Here is a 23,559-nt window from a genome sequence, read left to right on the forward strand (position 1 = left end):
TGGAAGACGGATTCTGTGAAAACTAACTTAACTGCTCTGTAGGATCTAAGCAAAATTTGATTTTGCTCAGACCAATATATACTTTCAAGAGACTAACCAACCCCCTAAGAAAGGTAATAGTTGGATTTTGAGGGCTTCGTCCTCCAAAATTATTTCACGGGAATTTTGAGAGGCAGAAGATACATTCTGGAAAAAAGGGTTCGACAATGAGTCTAACTAACCTTCGAACTTCATATACCGAGGACGGCAGAGATGGCCTTCGGAATATTTTCCTCCCCACAATTTAAATTCAGAAATTTTTACGAAAATACCCTTTTATGTCGGTTTTTACGTGTTTTTTTTTCTACCTCACTCCCATAAAAACACATTTCGATCTATGTCCTTACCCTCAACGAAATAAGATAGTCTTGATGATAGATCCAGTTTTTGAGAATAAAACACATAGTATACTATGCACTTCAACAAAATTCCCAACCTTGGAACAAAAGAAAAAAAAACTAAAGAAACAGCGATCCAAATTAAATTGCTAAAGCAAAGGCAATATAATTAGCAGGCGAGTATCGGAACATATTTTAACTTGTACTTTCGCTAAACGACTAATAAAAGTAGCGGGATTATTGCATACAAGCCGGTTATTAGTTTACTCAGATAAAAAAAAAAACAACAGAGTAAATACAACGTTATATGAAGGCTAATGAAGCAAGACACATACAGCAGCAAGCATAGTAAGCCAAAGTTTCGCAAAAAAAAACAACAAAACAGCCATAATAATTATAAATAAAAATAGGACTAACTTAATCAGTCTTACAGGAGAAAATAGAAAAAACTTCAACTTCAAATTAATTCTTAAAATAGTGACAGAATGTTTAACTTTTGCATTTTAAAGTGACAATTTAAAGAAAAAAAAGTTAAAGTGAAAGATCTTACCTGATGAGTTCATTGGATTACTCGATCCCGGTTCATCTCCATTTCCAACTGAGTTCTAAAAAATAGATAGGTTATGGAACAAAATTACTTTCATATTTATATCAAATTTCAGAAAGACTAAATTGTTGCTGTACAATTCCAAAATAAAAACTAAGCATCGAATCCTACAGCATATGAAAAGATAATTAGTAGGGCTGAGAACCCCTCCAGTCTAGAATACTAGCGGGGAGATTTTGATACAAAATTAAATGCTAAGAAATCATAAAATCTGAACAGTAAACAAAAGTACGTATTAACACATGAGACATCCTTTCCCGGTAGATGTTTGGATCAGCCCATAGTTCAAGAAAAGATACGGGGGGGGGTTATTCAGAGGGAAAACAAATCTTGCTAAAAAAAAATTAATTTAATTAACAAGATTGTGGTCAACATATATACAGTGACTTGCAAGTTTCATGATCGTAGCTTTTCTTTCCCTTTATTGGCTGAATCTCCTTATAGAAACTCAAAGCTATCAATAAATCTAATAATTTGATAAATTACATAGTAGATTTCAATTTGAAATCAACAATACCCTCTTAATAACCCTCCTAACCCAAGCTGTTACTACCATAGCAACTTAGCAACAAACAACACACGCCCTAAAGCAAGGTATAGGAAATAATTCTTCCATAAAAATATATACCCCCTCTACCCATTTCCTTCCAAGGGCAATTAAACAAAGGCCAACTACAAAATTCACGGTCTGTCGGCATTCCAGCCACTACCCTTCTAGCTATACTATCTCTAGCAAGTACAGATTCCCCTTTAGGCAGAAGCATTAAGAATCTAAAGAGGACATCGCTTCTTGGATATATTTTTGTTTTCCCATCCGTCTGCGCTTAGAGTGCCGCCAGGGGTTTTAACCGCATAAATTCTAATCATCCTGCCTGACTATGAAAAGAACAAAACGGGAAATCTAGAATCTTTTGTTTAGCCATCTGCTATGGAAAAGAAATTCTCAACACTAATTGAAATTAAAAATATCTTGTCTTGTAATAAGCAATAGGAGGTTTTAATTGTAGTGGGTCAAAAATTGGGTAACATTTTTAGGTACTAGTGTATTGTACGCAACTCAATCAAGTGCTTCATTTAATTAGAAACTGTTTCTTTGACGCTCAATCCAAGTTAAATATCACAAAATAGTATGGAAACATAATACATTAGAAACAAATTTGGGCTATGCATGTGCACATTAGGGGGGAGGGGATAAAATATAACTGGTCTGCATGTAAGATGTGTTAGGTACAATTATTCTGCATATTACGAAGTAAGAATCGTTTCTTAACTTCAAACAGTTCAAATACTTTATCCCCTCCCCGACTATGCAAATAAATAGCCCAAATTGTAAATTTCCCATCTATTCTGTCACTTGTCATTGTCTTGTCTCACGCAGTTTTACAAAGCGTAAACTTGAGTGAGTGGCGTATAATATATAAGTTCCCATCTTTAAAACTCCTTATGAAAAGCAATGAGAGTAATAAATATTCAAGAAAATTTCTACATTGGAATACAATTTACAACAGCGCTCCTCTCAGCAATCCATATATATAAAATATTCTGCTTGACCATAAATGGCCAATGGTTATGTGCGGTAATATAGTAAAATAAAAATATATAGTCGCAATATTCCTGTTCTTTTCCCAAAGCTTAACTTGAAACCATGCATTTACCAGCTTAATCGAGCCCGTAATTAATTAGGATACAAAGAGCCGCTTTCCTTGAATTGGCCAAGTTAAATTCGAATTAAAATTAATCTGTTTCCTATTGAAGAATGACACAATCATAGGATATATACTTAAAGAATGTAGCACATGACATCTTTATAGCCAAGGCAAGCCTAAGAACAGTGACATTTTCCTTGTCATTGGACTAACAATTAAACATTTCTAATGATCGCTAGAGGATTTCCTCAAGGTTCTACGGGCAATGACCGTTGCAGATGCTACCCAAGTTGGTAGAAACAGGTAATTACCACAGCATTCAACCAACCACAAAAAGTCTTCCCTAAGTACTTTCAAGATACGCTTCGTTTCGAAGAACCAAGCTAGCTTAGAAGCGACCTACTTCCATAACCGCCTCAAGGCTTAGCCAATATGGCCACGACTTTTTTGTTTAACGACTAAAACTTTTCTGGGATATGGTCTAACGGTTTAATAGCAATGAAACATCTGGAAACGTTGCTTTAATTAATTATCAAACTGCCATAATTATTTGTAAACTGTCTAAGGCTTGAGAAAAACCGCTACATAGAATATATGCAATATTCATACCGTTTTTCAACCAAAAAAAGAAGGAAATTCCGGATTTACATGAAATTATTTTGGGATTATGAATACACCAATCAAGCGTGTTAATTACCAAATTGAGGTAATAGCAGGGTCAGGTACCTACAAAGCCATTATTTTAAGTGGGGGTGAAAATCAAAAGAAAGAAAAACACAAAAAGCAGGCAAATAATATGAAAATACGTAGAATTATTATGGGGGAAATGACAAAAATATCGAGATACAAAGGATGACTACAAACCCCTCAGTTTATGAATGTTATCAAGTGAGCCGTTCAAAAGTTGTTGAGCGCTCAAAAATCAATTCTACATGTAGTTTTTTTTTCTTTCTTTTTTGCAGAATTTAGTGTCAATAAACCCTGTGTAATTTTACCTTTGAATGCCCATAAGGAAATTCCCTAGACATAAGGATTAATATCACAGTGACAAAATAGTTTCGATCCCTGAATACGGCGTTGCAAAGGTGTTTGAATTCTTTCTGCCTTAAAATGTAAATATCAGCACATAAATACCAATTATTCTACCATAATGGTTATTACCTTTTCGATGCTATTCCCTCCCTACCAATAAGCTGGATCACTATAGAAATAGAGCCGTCGCTACGTTTTTAACGGATGATGTATTTTTAGAAGCTATTTGAATACTACATAAGCTCCATACTATTCTGAACTTATCATATTTAGGATTAAAATAATATGCCTTTTCAATACTTCAGTCAATGCAGATACTCCAACACATAAGCAAACAAAAACATACAGGGGGCCCTCTACTTTCCTACATCTCTTTTCAGACCCAGTACACCTCCCCCTGGATACACCCCATTACACCGAAGGTTGTATATGGCATTTTCACATTTCTGAGACATTCGCCAAAACCGTTTGCTCTCAAGGATGGAAAAAAAGGGAAGAGTGAAGCAGAAGTTTATAAAGGTGATTAAACGTGCAAGGCCCTCCAAACCCTGCCTCGGAGAAAAATCAAGCAAACGGTTTTCGGAAATTATCCTCAGAAGGTTTGACATGCAAGATATGATTTTTAGCCGTGAATCGGGCCGTATGTTTGTTACTTCCTTACAGGCTAAGATTTTAGATTCCTTTCGCTGGCAATGAGATACATCCATCAAAGAACCAAGATCAGATGAACTCACCATTTCGTAGATGACGAAGTCCATAGATTAGCTCTAGAGACAAAATCTTCAAGTCAATCAGAACACAGCAAATGCCCTGATTTGGCTATGTTATGGGAATGAGTCGCGATCACCTGCCCAAGATCTAGCACGAACTAACAACTAAAGAGCCGCGAGAGACTGGGATCAACAACATTTCACCCAACTGTCCTGAACTACACAGGGCAGAAAAGCCTATCGACCATTTACTCATAAAATATCCGAAGGAGTGTCCCCAAAATGTCCCCACACGGATGTATAGGACTTGAGTGTGCAAAGATCCTATAAATCAAACAGGCCTAACATCCATAAGTAATTTTAACTGACCATTCCCCTTAAGTGATATACAATCAGTTTTTTTACTTAAGTATGTGCAAAATGCCATGCATGGTGTTTACCCCTTAGGATTGGGCATGTCTTCTTAATGAGGCACAAGTATAGCATGCAGTTGTATCCACAATCAAATTCAGATACAGTATGTGCTTTGAGTATCTATTTTCTACTACGCAGAATTAACTTGAATAAAGTGGTGACTCCAGAGAGTTGATGTAACCAAATTTAGTTGTTTACTTTTGCATACTTTTCGTTTGAAAACTTTTGAGAGACGTTTAGGCAAAAACATAAAAGAATATATAGCCCTACTCCATCCAAATTCTTCATCTCCCACCGTGTATACACAGCTGTGTGGCATGGAATACTACTTTATTGGAGATTCTGCTCTCTTATTTAGTGATTTTTCACTAAGACCCTTTACTAGATTACGGAAAAATTTTCGCAAAAGACCAGCAAACACTACCTTTATCTGAATAAAAGTTATCTCACTTATTTCGATAGTCAGTTCAACTTCTCATATTCGAGATCGTTGATCTATGCAAACCAAAATAGAAATTTTGTATATACACCCCACTTCATCAAATATAACGGAATAGTAAAGCTAATGCAATAGCATATTGCTCCCACCCATGCCTAGTTATGCATATGTAAAAGTTTAAAATACGAAGCATAGTGCAAAAAAAAATGGGATCGAATCACCTCTTACATCCGGTAAAAATTATCGTCATGAGACTCCCTTACGAATATTGTTTTTGCTATTTATCACGCCAATTTCAGTTAAAAAGTCACGATGTGCACTTCTATTTTCTTTGGGACCTGAACGGAGGCTGAAATTTTCCGGCTTTTGTTAAAAAACATACCCATTAAATTTGTTTTCAATTAAGGCAATAACCCGTATTAAAACTGGAAGTATTTTAAAAGTTAGTTTGCGTCCCAAAAAATAATATTACTGAGAATATGTCTTACAATTTTTAGCATCCGTTTAATCCCAAAGTCCTCATCTATACACACCCACTACATAAAAACAACACGAAAGTAGTGAGGGGGTTCCAGTTTTGAGCGGGGCCATATGCCTTCGAATCCCGATCCGGACAATTTTTTACAGTTTCTTCAAGATGCAGGTGTCTGTTACGTCACAGTGGATGTTTACTTTTGCTTCGTTACATTATAGAGAATATTTTCTAAACAAAGCATGTCTTGATTGCTTACTAGTTTTTTTTTAACCTTCAGGGTTTCTTTACTCCAGGATTTCTTTGGTTCTTATGTAAAAATTCCTTTTAAATAAAACATTCAGGGAGCCCGCAAAATCAGGATTTCCTTCAGTGCTAAGTCATAGGGATTGAGTGTTATTTACGCTTTACTTCACGTTTTACAAAGCTGCTATAAGTAAAAACAAAGGATTTTACATTATTTTGCTAGAAGAAAGATCACGGATGCAGGTGTGCTGTGGGACAGTCTCTTTGGCTAAAATAAATGTATATAATAACCGTTCATATTGTAGGACTTACCTGCACCTTTAAAAACGAATACGCTACCGTACGGCATTACTGTCTTTTGAAACCCAAGGCTCAATATGCGTATAGATTTTCGAAAATTCTAAATCAATTGACTATTCTAGATTTTCTCACACGTGCATGTTTGCCGTTTATTTTGTAGGGCTACCTGCACCTTTTCAAAACAAATGCGCCCCGGACGGCATTACTGTCTCCGAAACTAAAAGCTCAGTATGCAAATAGATTTTTGATAATTTTAAATCAATTAACTATCTCAGAATTTTCACGCAATAGCTTTTTAGGCCTCTTTTGGGATAGAATCGCTGTTTTGCATCACAAAATGGCTGAAATTATCACTTTGCTGTGGGCCAATCTTTTTGGCTAAAATAAATGTCTATGTTAACCGTTTATTTTGTAGGACTACTTGAACCTTTAGAGATGAATGCGCTACCGCAAGGCATTACTGCCACTGAATTTGATTCCCCTCCACTCCTTAGTGGTTAACCCTGCAGTAATAGTGGATTGAAGTTCTGCTTGACGATATGGAATCTGGGGTTGGGATGTGGACTTGGTTGCTAGGGGTAACAGATTGGAACTAGGTTGCTGGGGGCAACCTAGGATACTAGGGGGTCTGGTATAATTGCTCGATAGGGGGCCTGGTGGAATTGCTCGTTAGGGTCCAGCGCCTTGAAGGTTCCCCCACTAGCGGACCCTAAACATTTTTTAAGAATCAAAGAAACTATTAGGTAGAAATCTTAGAAATCCTGGAGTAAAGAAACTTTGAAGGTTTTATTCTCCTGGCCCTTGCGGGTTTTTTAAAGGAAATACTGATTTGGTGGGGGGCAACTGAGGGTTTTTCCCTGGCCCTCGTAGGTTTTTGAAAAATCAGGGAAACTATTAGGTAATGTTAGCATCTTGAAGACCATACAATTAGGTAACACCCAAACCCTATGACTTAGTACCCAAGGAAATCCTGATTGGGCGGGCTTCCTGAAGGTTTTTTAAAGAAACTATTACATAACAACCAAAGAAATCCTGGAGTAAAGAAGTCCTGAAGACTTTTTAAAAAGAAACTATTAAGCAATTAAACACGTTTCGTTTAGACAACATTCTCTATGATATAACAACGCAAAAGTAAACATTCCCTGTGACGTAATCAGACATCTGCGTCTTTAAGAAATTTTAAAAAAGGAGGCTATTTTGGCTAAAATAAATGTCTATGTTAACCGTTTATTTTGTAGGACTACTTGAACCTTTAGAGATGAATGCGCTACCGCAAGGCATTACTGCCACTGAATTTGATTCCCCTCCACTCCTTAGTGGTTAACCCTGCAGTAATAGTGGATTGAAGTTCTGCTTGACGATATGGAATCTGGGGTTGGGATGTGGACTTGGTTGCTAGGGGTAACAGATTGGAACTAGGTTGCTGGGGGCAACCTAGGATACTAGGGGGTCTGGTATAATTGCTCGATAGGGGGCCTGGTGGAATTGCTCGTTAGGGTCCAGCGCCTTGAAGGTTCCCCCACTAGCGGACCCTAAACATTTTTTAAGAATCAAAGAAACTATTAGGTAGAAATCTTAGAAATCCTGGAGTAAAGAAACTTTGAAGGTTTTATTCTCCTGGCCCTTGCGGGTTTTTTAAAGGAAATACTGATTTGGTGGGGGGCAACTGAGGGTTTTTCCCTGGCCCTCGTAGGTTTTTGAAAAATCAGGGAAACTATTAGGTAATGTTAGCATCTTGAAGACCATACAATTAGGTAACACCCAAACCCTATGACTTAGTACCCAAGGAAATCCTGATTGGGCGGGCTTCCTGAAGGTTTTTTAAAGAAACTATTACATAACAACCAAAGAAATCCTGGAGTAAAGAAGTCCTGAAGACTTTTTAAAAAGAAACTATTAAGCAATTAAACACGTTTCGTTTAGACAACATTCTCTATGATATAACAACGCAAAAGTAAACATTCCCTGTGACGTAATCAGACATCTGCGTCTTTAAGAAATTTTAAAAAAGGAGTGTCCGGATCGAGATTCGTAGGATATGGCCCCACTCAAAACCGGAGCCTCCTCATCACTACTCACGGAAACTAAGAAAATGGTATCAAAAACCTACAAGAACACCGGCGAGTCGTTTAGCCCTGAGCCTAAGTCCCTTAATTTACAATGTTTTCTCCTGTTTCGCCTGCATCAAAGAATAGACCCATCCCCCGTTAGATTTAAGTCAAATAACGCGTGTCTGCTAAAAAATAAAAAGTTATATTTACCTGTTCCGATTTGAACTCAAAATCAAAATTTCCATCATCGTAATGATTTGAAATTTCTTCACCTTCATCTTCGTGTTCTTGTACATCCTGCTTTGACGGCTGGAAAAAAAAAGACACAAGTTAAAAATGACATCAATACCAAAATGACACAGATATCATTAACATCTATTCAAATTTATAGAACATACTTATTAGCAGAAAAAAACTTAATTAGTTTTGAAAACTTGAAAAATACTGATACTAAGTTTTGGTGGAGGAAAGCCGAAACTCTATCCATAGCAAACTTGACAAAAGAAGAAAACTAATTGATTATTGGCTCAAAAATTATTCTATTCTGTGTTCTTAAATGTACACCTACACAAATGAGCCCTCTTCCAAATTGTCGAGGACCAATACCCCTGAGAAAAGAAAATTAGAATATTAAATTGGCGGCAGTAATTCAAAATGCAGTGTGCGACAGGTTTCGTAACAAACTTAGATTTACAACCCACTCTGTCAAAGTTATCAAAGTTCAAGGTTTGGTTTAATCCATTTTCAACAATCTTATTGGGTTCTCGAGATATTTACATGTTTTTAATTTCTTTTTTTTAATATATACATTTTTAGAGCTCTGAGACACGAGGTCCTTCTAAATATCAAATTTCATTAAGATCCCATCACTTATTCGTAAGTTAAACATATCTCATTTTGTCAATTTGTCCTCTCCCTTTAGCCCCCCCCCCCAATGGTCGAATCGGAGAAACAACTGTTATCAAGTCAATTTGTGCAGGTCCCTGACATGCCTACAATTTTCATCTTCCTAGCACGTCCAGAAGCTCCGAACTCGCCCAAGCACTAGAAATCCCCCCAAATTCCCCCACAGAGAGCGGACCCATTCCAATTATATCATTCATGTATCTAGAACTTGTGCTTATTCTTCCCGTCAAGTTTCATCCCCTTCTTTACACTCTAAGCGTTTTCCAAGATATCCGGTTTCCCCCCACAGCCCCCTATGTCCCCGTATCCGATTTGAATTGAAATTAGAGCATCGGAGAGATAAGGTCTTTCTATTTATCAAGTTTCATTAAGATCCGGTCACCCATTCGTAAGATAAAGATGCGTCAATTTTCACGTTTTCCAAGATTCCTGGTTTCCCCCTCAAACTCCCCCAATGTTACCGGATCGGGTCGGGATTTAAAATAAAAGATCTGAATTACGAAGTCCTTTTAAATATGAAATTTCATTAAGATCAATCACTCCTTCGTAAGTTAAAAATGCCTCATTTTTTCAAATTTTTCAGAATTAAACCTCCCCCCCCACTCCCACAAAGAGAGGAGATCCGTTCCGGTTATGTCAATCACGTATCTAGGACTTGTGCTTATCTTTCCCAGCAAGTTTCATCCCGATCCCTCCACTCTAAGCGTTTTTCAAGATTTTAGGTTTCCCCTTCAACTCCTCCTGATGTCACAGGATCCGGTCAGGATTTAAAATAAGAGCTCCGAGACACAATATCCTTCTAAATGTCAAATTTCATTAAGATCCGATCACCCGTTCGTAAGTTAAAAATACCTCATTTTTTCTAATTTTTCCGAATTAACCGTTCACCACCACCACCCCCCCCCCAGATGGTGGAATCGCGGAAACGACTATTTTTAATTTAATCTGGCCTGCTCCCTAATACTCCTACCAAATTTCATCGTCCTATACAATTTATATAATTGCAAGAAATTGGGTTTTACTTTTCCATCTAGCCGTGTAATGTTTTGAACATCACTTAGCTGCTTGTCAAAAATTAAACCTTCATTTCAAAATAAGGATTTTTCAACACTCCCATCGGGCTGAAAATTCATTCACGGAGAAATAGTGAGGTAAATCGAAGGACAGTATTTATGTATCCTGGTTACCAAAGTAGCGCATAAGCAATATCTCGGTAACGGGTAGAAAGATCGATTTGAAACTTTCAGTGAGTGTTGAGGTGACAAGAGGGTCTCTAATGATACCCCGGTATCCATTTCATCAAAAATACATCAGCAAAACCTCAAGAGCCACTTTGGGGAAATGAGGAGGACTGGGCCGAGTTGAACTTTCAGAGCGTTAAATGCAGGCGAAAATTATATCCCACTTCAACAAAAATACTTAATACGGCCCTGACAAAGGGTACCTCTTAGTATTGAATATTGGTCATCATGTTTTAAGGAACTAGATCGTAATGTGTCACCCTCCCAATGGCCAAACAGAATGGATAGGGACTTAAGACAGTTGGTATACCTTGCGTAGAATCTCCCTTGCAAGAAGAGGATCAGGAGCTATATAATATGTTGTAAATCGGATTTAACCTATATTCCCCTTCATCTCTATTGATACTAATATTTCTATTATTTCTCGAAAACTTTTGAAAGTCCAACAAATGTATCAATAGTATTAATACTACTGGTGCAGAAGGTCAAACAAATGTTCAGCTATTGCTGATTCAAAAGTTTCTGGTTTTTTGTTATTTTTTTAAGAACGATCTATTTCATCTTTATGCTGTTGTAATCTATTTTCGAAATGTTTGTGTGTTCTTCATACATAAAATTTTCCACGAGAACAAGATAAATGTATGCCCCCTTAGTACACTTTTTCGGAATCGCCCATCTCTTCCAGTATTCAGTAAAGAGTCTATAGTTAATTGGGATTTAAAAGCAGTTTTTATATTATGTTTGTTTGAATTGTTTTCTTGATTTTTGCGATAAAATTGGAACATACGGTTAAGTTATGTAATTATTTTTTACTCATTCTCCTCAATTATTCTTGGTTCAATCTTTTTTCTTTCTTTTTTCTATAATCTGATAAATCATTTTGGGATTTCCCAGCTTATTCATTACTATCTCTTTCCGTACATCCAAAAATAGTAAATTATTCTCTCTTTCTTTTCCAATTTAAAAAATAATCCTCTCCCTCCCCTAAATAATTATAATTCCAAAAAACCTTTATTTCCGATTCCGCCTGATTCCCCAAGGAGAGTCAAATACCATAAAAATTAGCATTTTGTATAATAGGCCCCAAACAAGTTTCAACCTTATAAGCAAAGCTCAGGATTCCGGGGAACATTTTACACTGAGCATTTGATAAAATTCCTATACGAAATTCTTGTTAATTGTCATTTCCGTTAGAATGAGCCCTCTTGCAACATTCTAGGACAACTGGGTCGATACGATCACCCCTGGGAAAAAAAAATAAAAAAAAAAATAAATAAATAAATAAACACGCATCCGTGATCTGCCTTCTGGCAAAAAATGCAAAATTCCACATTTTTGTAGATAGGAGCTCGAAACTTCTACAGTAGGGTTCTCTGATACGCTGAATCTGATGGTGTGATTTTCGTTAAGATTCTATGACTTTTAGGGGGCGTTTCCCCCTATTTTCTAAAATAACGCAAATTTTCTCAGGCTCGTAACTTTTGATGGTAAGACTAAACTTGATGAAACTTATATATTTAAAACCAGAATTAAAATGCGATTCTTTTGATGTAGCTATTGGTATCAAAATTCCATTTTTTAGAGTTTTGGTTACTATTGAGCCGGGTCGCTCCTTACTACAGTTCGTTACCACGAACTGTTTGATTGAGATCAAAAACTTTAATTTTAAAGAAACCGCTAGAAATATATTTCGGAAATGTAGCTAGTCATATGTTAACAGTCTTAAAGCAGCGAATTTAGTAACTCATTTAGAACTATGAAATTTGTGAATTTGACATTAAAGGCTACGGTGTTATGGAGCCTAGAGTTCTCAAATTCCCCTGGTCAATGTAACCTTTTATTTTTGTGTTGGATCGCAGTTTCTAATAGGCTTCAGGTTTTCAACATTCTTCCTGTTCCCATTTTTTAACTTTAAAATTAGTGAAAATTCTGGTTTGGGTAATGCATAAAAATAGTGAAAACCCAGAGGGAAATGGTTTAATCGACCATTTATCCTTTGGTTGGTGGAATAGGGAAGGTCCAAAACACAGGAGCTGTTCCAGTGGGTCTCCACTCCACTCTATCATAAAATTTCCGTCCCTATTCCCAGAAAGCAAGTCGTGCGTGGGTTCATAGTAGCGTCGGGATCAACCTTTCACAAATTTTCATAGCCAGAACCGCAACTACAAACAACACTGAAGGATGACATTAAGACAGCTGCTCTTGGAGGAAATCCAAGCCTAGCAAATAATGCAGCGCTGCATTAGACTGGGATTAATGGACAATTTTTCTGGGGGTGTGGAAGGGGAGATGGTTCTAAGGCCCAAACTAAAAAACGGAACTTTTTTTCAAGTAATTTATAATAAAAACACTTTTAAATAATAATTTTTTACCTATTTTTCCCACTGAGTAGAAAACTAAAATTAGAAAAGGATCTGTTATTAAAACGTTAGCAAATATTGACGCTATAGTATTCACCCGAAATCATAACGTTCTAGCAGGAGAGAGCCAAAGCAGTATTGCGTACAGTTCTTTGTTTTCGATATTCAGGGCCACTGTTATGACCTCAAATTTCTTCATCAAATTCACTTGCACTGGTAACGTACGGCTACAAGAACATACAAAACAAGGAGATGGTACAAAAACAATGGTCTTTGGGACCATGCTCAAAACTGAAGCCTAAGAGACTTGGGGGGATTTCCCCCAAAGGTTCATCCAAACAAACCGAGAACGAATATAAATAAAATCACCATCAATTGACAGTTTAACTATTGCCAGTCTTGACTTTGCAATACGAAAAAATGACCATTGGTCCATGTAAAAGGAAACTTATTCTATAAATGCGAGAATTAGTGTTAATTTATAAGACCACCATCTTCAAAAACCTCAAAACAACGACAAATCATATTTAAATTACAGGATAGTTTGGAGAAATTTGAGCAAGACATGACATTTCTGGGAACAACACGTCTCCAGTTAATATATGGCTTCTTATAGCATCTTCACAGGTTCAAACAAATGTGAAACCACAATAATGTGTGGAAGCCTATTTCTTTTGGGGGAGGGGATCATGGTATTTTTCCGAATCTGGAGGTTTAATGCTTCAAGATTTGTCTTAACCCAAAATATCAAGATTTTCACACAATTTCCAAAAATATTGACCAATTTTGGGGGAGTACCCTTCTATGGTCTCCTGTGCCATGCACAGGTAAGTGTGTTTCTTCAGGTCTTCAGTCCTGATTTACGTATTATTTATAGCCTATATTTATTGATTCTATTTAGAAATTTTTTTTTCACACTCCCTCTCCAGTAGAAAATTCAAGGTTAAAAGCTACCTACTCAGACAAATCTGTAAAAATAACGAATAGACGCAACTGAAATACTAATTTAAAAATTTAATGAGTAACAGAGCGCATTTTTGCATGGTTTATCCAAAAAAGACCTATTTAAACACGCATACAATGATTGTTCAAAATTCATTTACAATTAATTGTCATAAAAATTGATTGACTGGGAAATCAAATAATCATGTTGAAATTAAAATACGGGATTACAATATGAAGAGGCACACCTCTGTCAGAAATGTCTTTCTGTATCTTCGTTGTCAGTCCCATACAACCATCCCCATAAAAGGGTTCCCCGTCTTTAGATTGATGAGAAAAATCCCAACCTGTTGCACTTAAAGGCAGTAGAAAATATATAGACGAATAAAGACACAGGAAAAATAAAAGCGTAAACATAAAAATTACAACTGACACATAACAAAAAGACAAACAGCAACAAATTTGTAAGAGAAGAGATATATTAGCGTGTTCCGGTATTTTGCTTTTAGGTTCTAAATAGCTAAAATGCATAGAAACTAACCTTGGTATCCTTAAATGGTTGTTGTCTCTCCTCCGCATTTGGTGTTTCCGAATTTTCTCTCGGGGACAGTTCATGTTCTGAGCTATTTTGGGACGGTTGTGAAAGTCGTTCTGAGTCGGGGAGTGCTGGGGAGCCTTGGGACAATTCATTAGGAAGGTTTAAAGAAAGAGGTACTGAGGCAGGTACTGCAGCTCTCTCCACTAACGGTGGAGGAGGGGGTTTTGTTCTTTTTCGCTTTAATGGAGGAGTCCTTGTATCACTATACTGACTAGAATAAGGAGCCTCTTGTCTAACAGGTGGTGTTACAGGCTGAGGAGTTTCAGATTCTGGCTCTTTTTTCTCTGACTTAGAGTCTGTGTCAGCAAGTCCTTTAATTTTAAGTAAATCAGCAACCCGAATAAGCGAATTAAGCTGACTCTGAACAACTGTAACTTCACCAGTATACATAAAACGTATTAAGGCTTGCATATCTTTGGCAGGTACATCCCGCAAAATTATAAGGGGATGGGGATGTTGGTTTTCTAAAAGGAGTGACTGAAAGTAATTACTGCAGGCAGAGAGCACCACTTTGTGACACTTAATTGTATCACCATCACAAGCTAAAGATACATCAACAAACTGTTCCTGAGTTAGCAATTTGGTGAATGTGCCTTGAAATACATCCATAAAGCTGTTCCATTTTAAGCAAAATTCCTTGGCGTCGTCCATTTTAAGCTCTAAAAATAAACAAAGAAGTAATTACCTCAGTTGATACAAACGCGAATATTATGACTAGATTACGCTGAGTTTTAAACGTAAATCAGCTATTTAGGAAAGGAGGCTTGGGTTCTAGATCTGCTGCTTCAAGAAGTGAAATTTAAATTAAAAAAAAACATGCATCTTTTAATAATAAAATGACTCTAAAACGAGTTTTTCCATAGATCAGCAGCAGTAACTGAATAGCCATATAAATTTATAACAAACCCTCATGGACTAAGAAGGTTCTAGTAACTGGTTTAGTCTATTTTCTCCTAACTTTTTTGGTTCTTATGATATTTAAGAGTTTTTTCTCTCTCTTTTATCCTCTTTTCTAATTTACAGAAGCGGTTGGAGGAAATGGAACCATTGAATGTTCCATAAATTCCATTAATGGATTCCATAAAATGGAATTTTCTTTGAAAATTCCATAAAATGGTATTTACCCTATCTTAATGAGCTACTTCTAATGATGAATATTAAACATTGACCAAATCACAGGAGAAAACCTCCATACATAATTTGACATAAATTAACCTAGCAATAAAAACTAGGTCATTTGTCTTATTAACATGGGTTGATGTAAAGCAGTATGGACAAGAGACACGTATTGTCATTTAAGAATCAAATAAACTTGCTTTCGATCATAGGTGAAAACTGGGGTGAGTTTGAGGGGCTTCAGCACAGAGCCTCTTCCAACCCGCTTTTAAGGTCCAAGACCATAAAACCTTTGAAAACACAGGATCCATAAATGATCCCTTCCAGTGTACTAGAATTATATTCACGTCAATGTTTCCGGGCCCACCCCTCCTAAAAGTTAATATCCAATTCCCATATCTTTATTTCCTAAGAATATAACTTTAAATCGATGATAGGGATAGACAATCTTCTTTGGCTATTAGGAAGCCAGCATAATTTACCATACAACGCACACAGTGAATTAAATAGGCACACATCTTGATTCTTGGCGCTGTGTTAGAGGTTTACCACAAGTTTGAAACATACATCTCATTTCCTAAATTCACAGATTTTTAGCCTAGCCTGATCCTTAAATATTCAGGTGAACAAAAGATCCATTGGACCTTATCTTTCCGAAGTGCAAATTAAGGTAACACAATAAGGTTGGCAAATGACTTGAGCTTTCACAACAATTATAATAGATTTTGGAGAATATTTCCGAAATAACAAACAGAATTTTGGGTAAAATTTAAAATGAGCACATTTTGCTACCTTGTGAAGTAGTTGGCTAAGGTGCACAAAACGTTTAGGAACATTTCTAGAGTTTAGTGTATGTCATGTGAAAGTCTTTAAAGGAGTTATCTTTACCATTTCCTGCTCCACAGGACATTTATCTTTGATGAGCTTTGACAACTTATATTATAGAAGTGGAATTGTCAAAATAGATCTTCAGCACACACAAGGCCCAAAAAAGTGTTTAGAGCAACATAACTTCTTTAATCCTGATACATAGTGTTTTAAAAAACAGACATTAACCAAAATTTAGGAAAGACAACTTTTGACAAGTACCATTCAATTCCCTTTCTAATACTCTTTCCAATGTAATCTACCTAACATGACAACTGTGCCTGCCCTGCTACTGCAATGGCGGATCTAGGGGGGAGGGGTGGGCAAAAAATGTGTGGACAAAGAGCTCATGTTTTTTTGTTTTTCACGATTTTTCAGACAAATTTGTCAATTTGGTCAATAATTGGCACTCTTGACACATTGCACCCCCTCCACACCCAAGATTTTGCTCTTCAAAGCTTAGAAACACCATCCCAGCATATAATTCAGACTCAGGAAGCATCCTTGAAAGTTTTACGCATCCAATTCAACTATTTTCCAACATGGCAAAAAAGTTCTCATTGAGAATTTTATCAAGAGCCTAAAATACTAACTGCTTACTTCATTACATTCAGAAAAGGGTATTTTTATGAGATTTTTGGAGTTAATTCCAGTATAGCCACATGACCCCTCCCTCCCAATGTCAGGATATAGCCCTAGGCTGGAATGCACTGTACTGGAGGTAAATTTGAAAATCCAAAAGGCTTCCTATGCATTTTCTGAATGTAATGAAGTAGGTCAAACACTCTAGGCATGGATTGGGGGATGAATAGAGGGGGTGAAGATTGGGCTAGAATTAGCCTAATCTGAAAATATGGCCTAGGCCTATATAAAAATCCATTCGAGTTTACTGATAAGAATTGTTGGTAGGTCTAAAGGCATATCCAAGGACAGAACTCAGATAGGGCCTAGGAGTAAAAAAAAATGTACCATTAAACCTAATTATTTCATTTTATTTAGAAATCTAATCATTGCTGTCATCACAATTGCACCACAGCCCCCTCACTGAGGGGCTAGATATAGCCCTTGGCTGCATGCAACTTTGTTGATTTTTTAGGGTCTGCCATCATTTTTTGTGCTTATTTCTTGTCAACAGTTGGTTTTTAGTGCCAAATAAAGCTAATGTGAAAAAAAAAACAAATTAGCAAACTTGTGTACATAGTCTGTAGGCCTATTTGGCCCCATTACTGGGGGGCGGGGAGGGGGCAAGGATGCAATTGCAATGGCAGCAATTATAAAATATGGAAGACAAAGCAATGGTGATTTTTTTCTTGACTTCTGCACTAATTTTGTTGCTATTGCACGTTAGCTAGAACTGTTTCAGAAGAATAGGCTAAGCCTGGTCTTTGCAAAAAATAGCTCACCTTAGATTGGACTATATAGGCTAGAATCATTTCTAAAAGTTTATTCACCTAGGGCTGATACGGCAAACATTCTGAGACGACAAAAAGGGCTTCTAAGTTGTCATTGCAACTTCTTGGCCTTTATCAACTTAATTTAAGCTGTTTTGAGGAAAGGGCATGGTGGGGAAACACATTTCTCAGCCCGTTCTATGTTATAAAATATCCCTAGCCTAATAATTAGTCAATGAAACCTAGACTGATTCTATAATCTTTTAAAACTACCATTACCACAAACATATTACTCATAAATTCAATTCACCTTAGTTTAATCCGTACATCCGTCTACAATATGATGGTATCAACTCAAAACGACAAATGAATAAAATCAAATTTCTTGAAGAAGAATTTGCTTTCACTCAAGTACTTATGGCTACGCGTCTCCGTGTTGGAAACCCCGCCTCTTCTAGCTTCTATAACTATTTTATTGCCATCTAACGATGGAAATGCTAGTAGTAAAAATAAGACTGGATTTATATTTTTTTTTTTATTCTAACCAATTGGACGGATTTTAGTAGTCTACCGATGCTAATGTTGTAATTATTATAAGATTTAATGATAGAACTAACGAATCATTGTTAATTAATTGATTATTTCATATTGTCAGAATTTTTTTTTTAATACCAGTTTGTCATAAATGGTTTGGGAAAACAAAATATTGACATATGTTTATTTTTTGGTATTTTCACACATTGATCTTTATTATTGTGTATATTCTTTTTGTATAGACGAAACTAAAAACCGGTAGCTTTTTAAGACTAAGTCTGTAAAATAAAAAATGAAAATAAGTTCGATCAGTTTGGTGTTTAAATTGCCCATAATGACATGGTTATTCATTTTATAATGAGCTTGTGAATAAACCTGATCCCCGTGTGCCTTCGGCATATTTATTTGATTATGGGTCAATCAAATAATTAAGTCAACTTGGGTACCCGCAGAAATTTCCCCAGGTGTCTGGGACAATATTACAGTTATTCATCTGGATTTTATGGCGTTGAAGGTCTAAAAAAGGAACTTCTTGTCAGAGGAAAGACATAAAATTTAACATATACGGTTCCTACTATTACTAAAGATTCACTACAGTACCAAACTACCTGAATCCAATGCAGAAACACATGCTGCTCCTCCCTCCCAATCTAATCAAAGCTTCACTCTCTCCCCTCTCAAATGAAGTTCTAGTTTCCTGTAAATCATTTATTATGATCACTTTCCACCCCATTCGGGGATGACATACTTTCCAGTAGGCCCAAATAAGTGGCCAAAACGCAATCTTCGGCACCCTGTAATCAATCGTCTTTCGTTAGCCTTTACAACCTTTATTGAACTGCATTTTTCCTTTAGAAAATATTTGACAGAGCTTACTCAGTATTTGGAAGTGCCCACGTTTCAGAGCCATAGTTGACCACTGCCACTACCATGACTTCCAACATTCAAATCTTAATTCGCAGCAGTGTGTAATTTCGTCAAAATCCTGTGGGGGGAGGGACAAAACTGGAGCCCATTTTCTCAAATTAAGTGAAAATGGCATGAAAATTGGTACCATAAAGGTACTATTTAGTACTGTAAAATTACTATAATATAAAGGTGCTTCATAGTACTGGGGTGAAGGGATGCAATCCAAGATCTGGGAGGGGCATTCGTCCCCTCTCCTGCCCCATAGCATATTATGCCCCTGGTTCGCAGACGTATTTTCCGATTTTAAAAAAAAAATTCAAATTTGGACAAATTCTACTTTTTGCATATTCTCTGCATCCCCAATCTTTGGTGATAATGCCATTCAGGTAAATAAAGCTATCTAATTGCTCGATTTTATTGGTACCTAACACCAGCTCTTCGTCCTCATTTACTCCGAGTCAAAATGACTTCAGTCTTCTTAACGTTAATTTTCAAACCTACTCTGGCACACTGAACTGTTGAAATCTCCGAAACTTCTTTTATTTCTTTAGCATTTTAATTTAGGACACTAAATCATCCACCCAACCTAATCCGAGGGTATTTTACCTGTTCAAAATCAATAAGACTGATGACTCAAGAGGTCTGATGATTCTCAATTATTCATTTTTGTTTATTCCCTAATTCGCGGTGCTAGGTATATTTAAGTGTTTGATTTACCACTATTTCTTTCAATCACTTCTTTACGAGATTTTAGATGACTGTTGAACCTGCTTTTGAAGGAGTCGACATAAATTTTTTTAAGGATAACATCTCCAGAAAATCATCCCAAATCAAAGTACAAAATCAAATGAAGTTGTTCTTCAGATGCTCTTTTTTCAGCGTCTTAAGATAATTAGAACGAGCTGTTTCTTCATGTCTGTCTTGTCTGTTTGGGAATGGGAAGGGGGTAATACAAGAAAGCTAGACAAGGATGTGAATTTATGTTCTTGTAGAAAACAGCCATCAACACTAAATCAAACCTTTCACCAAAACACTGGAGAGTCACGGGGAACTACTGAAACTACCCTACTAGCCTTATTCTGGATCTTTTGAATTGGTGCAAACTGTGTTTTCGGAGCACTAACATACTGTGCGCATCCATACTCGGCGACAAGTCTGATGCAAAACTTGTAAAGTGGGATGATCGATCTGAGCGATAGAAAGTTTTTGCAATGAAGAGTGATCCCCAACTTTATTGCAAAGGAGGCTCTTACCCGATTAAGATGAGTTTTCCAGGAGATATCTGTAATAAAAGTGGATTACGAGACAAAGATCATCGACCGTCTTCATAGCTTCACTCATGAAGCTGAAGTCGGTACGAATGTGGGGCACTTCCGATCGGGAGATCAGCAGCTCTTTTATTTCTGATGCATTGAAACGGGCAATCAGTGCATCGGACCACTTTCGAATTTCCTAGAAATCAGTCTATAGGGGCAGGATGGCTTGCGTCTTCATGCTCTTGGATGACTACGTGTGGTGTGGTGTTATTGGCAAAGTGATAAAAAGGGCTTCTAATGTTGACTCCCTTATGATTTATACAGATAATCAAATGCTTACGTCCAAAAATGCTACCCAAGGGTTACGCCTGGCTTTATTGGATATTAGAGGGAATTCTTATTGACCACTGTAAACTGAATGCAATCAGGAAGACTTTCAAGAATTGTCCGCAATTTATCATTGATAGCTCTCTTAAATAACTATTCAGGTCATTTAATTGCACAAGGAACGATAGGGCACCCAATGGAAGTTCCTGTGATACACTACATTGCATAATCATCTCTTCTGACGAGACTGTGGCCCATCATACTCTTTGTATCCTTCACGCAACTTGGAATTCTACAATGTTAAAAAAAAATAATCATCATATTGAAACTTAAACTGACGACTTCAGACACTTCAAACTGGACTTATTAGAAGTTTCAGAAACTCATATCTCAGGCGGAGGAAACATGAAATTAGGTGATGTAGAATTTATTTACTCTGGCAGGAAGGATAGGGCACATAGACAGGAAAATAGGGCCTATAATGAATAAGGAAGCCGCTAAGTCTTGTTTAGGCTGGGAAGGTATTAATGATAGAATGCTAGTCGCTGATTTTATGACTGAAAAGTGCAGGGTATCATTCATGACAGTATATACCGCTGTAGAAGCGACTGAAACAGGCTGGATCCCAGATCAAAATACGGCGTTTTTATTAGAAGATTTTGACACCCAGGTCAGTAGAAATGGTATCCTAGTCAAGGTAGACTTGGTATAGGAAAAGAAAACGGTAGTCTTACTGAAAAAAGTTAGAAACGCAGCTAGTAATATTAGGCAAGATGCTTTATTTCTTAAAGAGAGAAGGGGGGAGTTATACAAGATCTATCTGAGTGTAGATCGCATAAAAATAAAGGGAATGGAATTAAAGTGGAGAAAACATTAAATATGAACTGAGAGGGTGTGAATTGGAGACCATGGATAAAACTGCTGAGGATCTGGAAGGTGCAGCTAGACAGCATAACAGTAAAATATTGTACTGGTGTGTTAACAAATTGAGAGGGAGTAGTCGATCTAGATTCGTCCTAGTTAAAGGACGGGGGCCATAATTAGCTACAAGGAAAGAGTCAAAGAGAGGTGGGCAGACCATTTTGAGAATGTGCTTAACTGGGATGGGTTTTATAACAATATACAGAGGAGAACGAAAAAGTGTGTGACAAATTAAATTTGAAGGACAATTTATTTTGAGAAGAAATATTAGTGGCAAAACTAAAAGGATTGAAAAATAAAAAGCCCCAGGCGCTAATTGTTTGGTGAATGAGTTTCTTAAATATCGTGGTTGTGAGATTAGAAATAAGTAGCTAAAGATTGTGAATATGGTTTTCGAAAAGGGGCAACTACCTAGTGATTTTTGGAAAACCCTAATTAAGCCTCTGTCTAAGAAAGATATAAGAGCGAGTGTGGTAACTATAGAGGGATTAGTTCGGTTTCTTTAGGTAGCAAATTAATTAGTATGATGATACTTTTTAAAGTTAGCGATGCTATAGACAACGTTTGAAGAGAAGAACAGTGCGGTTTAGGAAAGGTAGAGAATGTGTCGGCCAGATTTTGACTCTTAGATTAATAATAGATGAGTGCCTGAATCATCAAACACCTTAAGTCCTCAGTTTCATAGATTACGAGCAAGTGTTTGATTCTGTTAATATAAAAGCTTTAGCGAAGGTCTTATCTTTGTATAATATACCAGACAAACGCATTAAAGTGATTAGCACTATGTACGAGTATAACACTGCTGTGGTTAAGATAGGAAATGAGGCTAGTATCTGACGTCGTATTGAATCGGGAGTTAAATAGGATTGTGTTCTATCCCCATTTAGATCGATTATTCTGATGGACTCTGTCTTAAGGAGCAGAGGAAAGACAATTGGAGAACACGAAATCAAATAGGGAAGTAAAACTTTCCTGGACTTTGATCATGCTAAGGATTTAAGAATCATAGATGAAAGTGTGAGCAATGTGAATGGACTTTTAGAGGGTCTGTAAGTTCAGAGTACTAGAACAGGTTTGGAATTTATTTTTAAGAAGACTAAGTTCCTAAGACTAGGAATAAGCGGAAATGAAAAAATGATACTTAGTAATGAAAAGATCGATCGAGTGAACAGCTTCACTCACCTACGTAGCATTATTAGTGCAGACGGTGGGTGCAGTGAAAATGTTAAGAGCAGAATAGCCAAGGCCCAGGGTGTTTTTTGATAGTTGAAAAACGTTTGGAAGAATAGAAAGATAAGCCTGCGAACCAACATTAGAATATCAGAAACTACAGTGATGACAGCAGTAAAGTAGGTTCCTGAAGCGTGGGCGCTTCGAAAAACAGATGAAGATTTGCTATACGTATCCCAAAGAAATTGCCTACGGATTTTTTTTTTTACAATAGGCTGTAAAATGTCGTAAGGAAAGATTTAAGGGAAATTGAAGCTTCCTGGGAGGGTGTAAAGAAGGAGGCTTTGAATAGATTGCAATGAAGGAGGAGAGTGTGTGGCTGTGTTGGCCTCAGGCGGCTTAGTGATGCAGTAAGTTGTTAGTAGTAGTATGCGTCGTCCAAGAAATAAATATGTTAAATCAAAGTTAAAAGTAAAGATAGTCGGGAAATATTAAAAACGCATACCTGATTAAATGAGACATAATGTGTACCCAAGAGGATATAGTTAAACTTTAAGAGTATTTAGAAAGCGAGGGAGGTCAACTAAACCTTGAATTGAAGAAGGGATCAGGGGTAAATTGGAAAACCCTGTATGCATCCAGGCTGTCAAAATAGCATATCTCGGAATAGCGTAGGATATGAAGTTGAAGAGGTCCGGCGCACCCCTTTGGAAAATTCTTCCCAAAT

General features: G+C 36.8%; 1 protein-coding gene across 6 annotated transcripts in view; it reads right to left on the minus strand.

Moving 5' to 3' along the window:
- The window catches only part of LOC136040048 (protein tramtrack, beta isoform-like), a 106,148-nt gene extending 87,984 nt beyond the window's left edge, over positions 1–18,164 (minus strand). For all 6 annotated transcript variants that reach the window (XR_010620612.1, XR_010620611.1, XM_065724124.1 and 3 more), the window contains exons 1-4: positions 18,026–18,164; positions 14,285–15,000; positions 8,505–8,603; positions 928–982 (exon numbers count right to left, since the gene is read on the minus strand). Coding sequence is in view for 4 of the 6 variants with exons in the window: in XM_065724124.1 (XP_065580196.1) it covers positions 928–982; positions 8,505–8,603; positions 14,285–14,992 (862 nt within the window). In the remaining 2 variants the exon portion in view is untranslated. The remainder of the gene's footprint in view (positions 1–927; positions 983–8,504; positions 8,604–14,284; positions 15,001–18,025) is intronic.
- Positions 18,165–23,559: the final 5,395 nt, after the last annotated feature.

This window comes from Artemia franciscana, chromosome 2, assembly GCF_032884065.1.
Source record: "Artemia franciscana chromosome 2, ASM3288406v1, whole genome shotgun sequence".
NCBI lineage: Eukaryota > Metazoa > Arthropoda > Branchiopoda > Anostraca > Artemiidae > Artemia > Artemia franciscana.